The 2972-nt window shown below is 40.5% G+C and overlaps 1 protein-coding gene across 1 annotated transcript in view; it reads right to left on the bottom strand.

Moving 5' to 3' along the window:
• Positions 1–1331: 1331 nt before the first annotated feature.
• TRAPPC8 (trafficking protein particle complex 8) overlaps positions 1332–2972 on the bottom strand; it is a 75269-nt gene continuing 73628 nt past the window's right edge. Inside the window, exon 28 of the mRNA XM_025192835.1 lies at positions 1332–2395. Coding sequence (XP_025048620.1) covers positions 2161–2395 — 235 coding nt within the window. The 3' untranslated portion in view covers positions 1332–2160. The remainder of the gene's footprint in view (positions 2396–2972) is intronic.

Raw genomic sequence — 2972 nt, 5'->3', positions numbered from 1 at the left:
GGGCGGGAAATGAGGGTGGCAGGGAGAGGCTGATGCTCCACATGCCAAATCCAGCACCTCCTCTGGCTGGTCAGGAACTGACATGTGCACAGCATCCACCCTTCACCACTTGGAGCTGGTGCCACATGTGGTTCATGTCTCAGACTGGATGGAGCAAGCACCACAGGCTCTGGATTGGAGCCTCTCCCTACAACATGCCAGATCCAATTGACTGATTCTGTACAGGGCCCGGTAAGTTTTACACCCCTGACCACAGTAACCGATGGTTAGTCTAATTTCCAGCTGTTCCGTATAGGTGCTATTTTAGTAAATCCACAGATTTTCCACAATTTTAACTGAATACACTGCTTATCTGAAAGGGTTTCTGCACCCATCAGGCCAAGGGTCAAGTTTACTATAAGTTTCTCTTACACAATAGTCAGGCAGCCACAAACTGATTTAATTAAAAGCAAGATTTCAGAGCTGCTTCTGAGGAAGCCCTTGAAGAATCCTGTGTGAACCAGTTCAAGTCTGATTTCTGTGCACATACTTGGGATAAGAAAGTATCAGTTGTAAAGGAATCCCTGTCTCCTGGATAGCATCAAGGCAACTGGCTAGTAAAATCATAAAAATAATTCCCGTCTGCTTTTGGGTATGCAATTATTTTGTCCCAAGTGCAGGATGTTGGAATTGTCCCTGTTGAATTTCAGCTGGTTGACTGTGGACCATTTCTCCAGGCCATTTTGGATGCTAGCATTAGCCTCCAGAGTGTCTACAGCTCCACCCAGCTTGGTATTGTTTGTGAAATTTGCAGAGTATGCACTCAGTTCCCTCATCCAAATCATTACTGACCAGGTTTCCCAACTCCACCTTCACTCAGCTTAGCATGTGACTTCTTAAAGTTAGTTGCCTGGACCAAGTCTTCTACCTTCATAATGGCTACCACTCTTAACTGTGATGGCACATGTCCTGGCTTTTTTGTAACTTAGCTGCATCAACCTCAACTCAGCTCCACAACCCCTCGACTCGCATACAGCTGGTCGAACCATTGTTCCTAAATAAAGGTAACAATCCCCAACACTCGCAAGCTGTTTGAGCCTTCCCACATAGCTGGATTCCACTGTGCCAAATCCAGTGTCATGGCAAGTAATCAAAAGTAGCAGTGTTGCATGTGCACAAAGGGCAGAACGCTACACTTGAACAAGGCTGCATTGCACATATATTTACTTCCATACATGCAGATTCAGTTTCTGACTGTTTAAGTGTCTAATGGAGACAGCTGCAGTTCATAGGCTACTGCTGAAGGCAAAATAGGCAAGAACAAATCTATACAACAGAAGTCTGTACAGTGAATATGGTGCATGTTTTATTCTATTTACAGTACATTTGTTATAAATATAATACATTTCTTGAAAAGCTTAATTAACTTGAGAAGATTTTTTTAAAACAGATCAACTCAGTTGTTATAGTTACATAATAAAGTGAATGACAATTTAAATGACAAAAATCTCATAATGGTGAAATAGTGCATTTTGTACTGAGATGAATGAGAAAAAATGCTCAAACTTGTTTCAAATTATTTTAGAAAATTTTTAAAGTGAGTCATCTGAAAGCCATGAAGGGCCAACTTGCTATCAGAACATGACGATTCCGTAAGAGTCCCAAACTAATTAAAAACTGAAAATAAAAAAAGGAACAGTATATTTTTATTGTAACACCCTATTGAACTTCACAGTAAGGTTGAAGTGTATGGTAACTAATGGCTTAAGACAGGAGATACTCAATGAAGGTTTCTCCTGGAACTGTCCCCTAATACAGCCACAAATATTAAAACACACCATGCTGGAATTCGTAACAGCAGTCAAACTGCATTTTTCACAGGGCCTAGGATACGCAAATATGTTCAAAATCCAGGTTATGAGGATTATTTTAATTCTGCATGTGAGTATTTTAGTTACCAGAGAAAAATACATTAAAAAGAATATATGTATTCTCAGTTCAACGTGCCTTGCATTAAGAAACGGACAAGTCTGAATATTTTGCTATTTTTTCTTAAACAATCTTTCATAAGAAGTTAGATGTTGGGGTGCAAGTTCCAAAAACTGCAGCAAATGTCATCTGGCAAAATAAGAAAAAAAAATCCGTTTATTTTGGTTTTTAGTGTGATCTTTCATGAAGTGGTCAAATATTATTGATGATGATCAGTGCTGGCATGGAGTTCTGTTGACTTGTTTCAAACAAAGTAACCTGGTCCGCTAGCTTGGCAAATACTCTTGGGGTTCCAAGATTATAGACTCCAGTATGAACAAAGCATGCTTTCAACTGCAAGCTATAGACCTCCTGGCTTTTCAGCTGAAGTTTGTACTGTGTTTGCCCAAGCCAAGTAAAAGATCCATGGACTTCTAGTGCTTCTGGACTGAAGGAAAAGAAAAAAAAAAAAAGGATTACACTTCTGTTTTGCACATCCTCTTATGCTTAACTGTCTACCAAATTTGTATTCATTTCAAGGCCCAACCAAAGAAAAAGTTAGTTTATGCAGCATAGGAAAAGTCAGCATTTGTATCCTTTAAAGCAGGGGTTGCCAACCTGCGACATGTCACAAATACCACAGGTAGCCTCAGAGTGGTGCACAGCAGATTAGGGAGGCAGCAGGCAGTACCAAACAGGGTCAGGAGCAGAAAACAGTAGCGGATCAGAGAGTAGCACTTGAGAGGGCATTCAAGGCATGCTTTGCATAAAGGTTGACCCCCACAACTTTAGACAGACATACTAGTACAGTCTCCCCAAAAGCATTAGCTAAAACAAACATGCATGCTATTGCTGGGGTTTACTTTTTGAAAAATTACTGGAAGATTAAGACAATTCTTAAAAATGAGCTTTGGTTTATAAAAGCTGTTTAGATCAGGGGCTGGCAACTTATGGCCCAGCAAGTGATTCCATCTAGCCTGTGGAACTGGGATGTTGGTGGCAATCTGACAGCGTGTGCGTGTGTT

This window comes from Alligator sinensis, unplaced genomic scaffold, assembly GCF_000455745.1.
Source record: "Alligator sinensis unplaced genomic scaffold, ASM45574v1 scaffold548_1, whole genome shotgun sequence".
In the NCBI taxonomy this organism is placed as follows: Eukaryota; Metazoa; Chordata; order Crocodylia; family Alligatoridae; genus Alligator; species Alligator sinensis.
The sequence above is the reverse complement of the archived record's forward strand: the minus strand, read 5'-3'. Positions and strand labels throughout refer to the sequence as shown.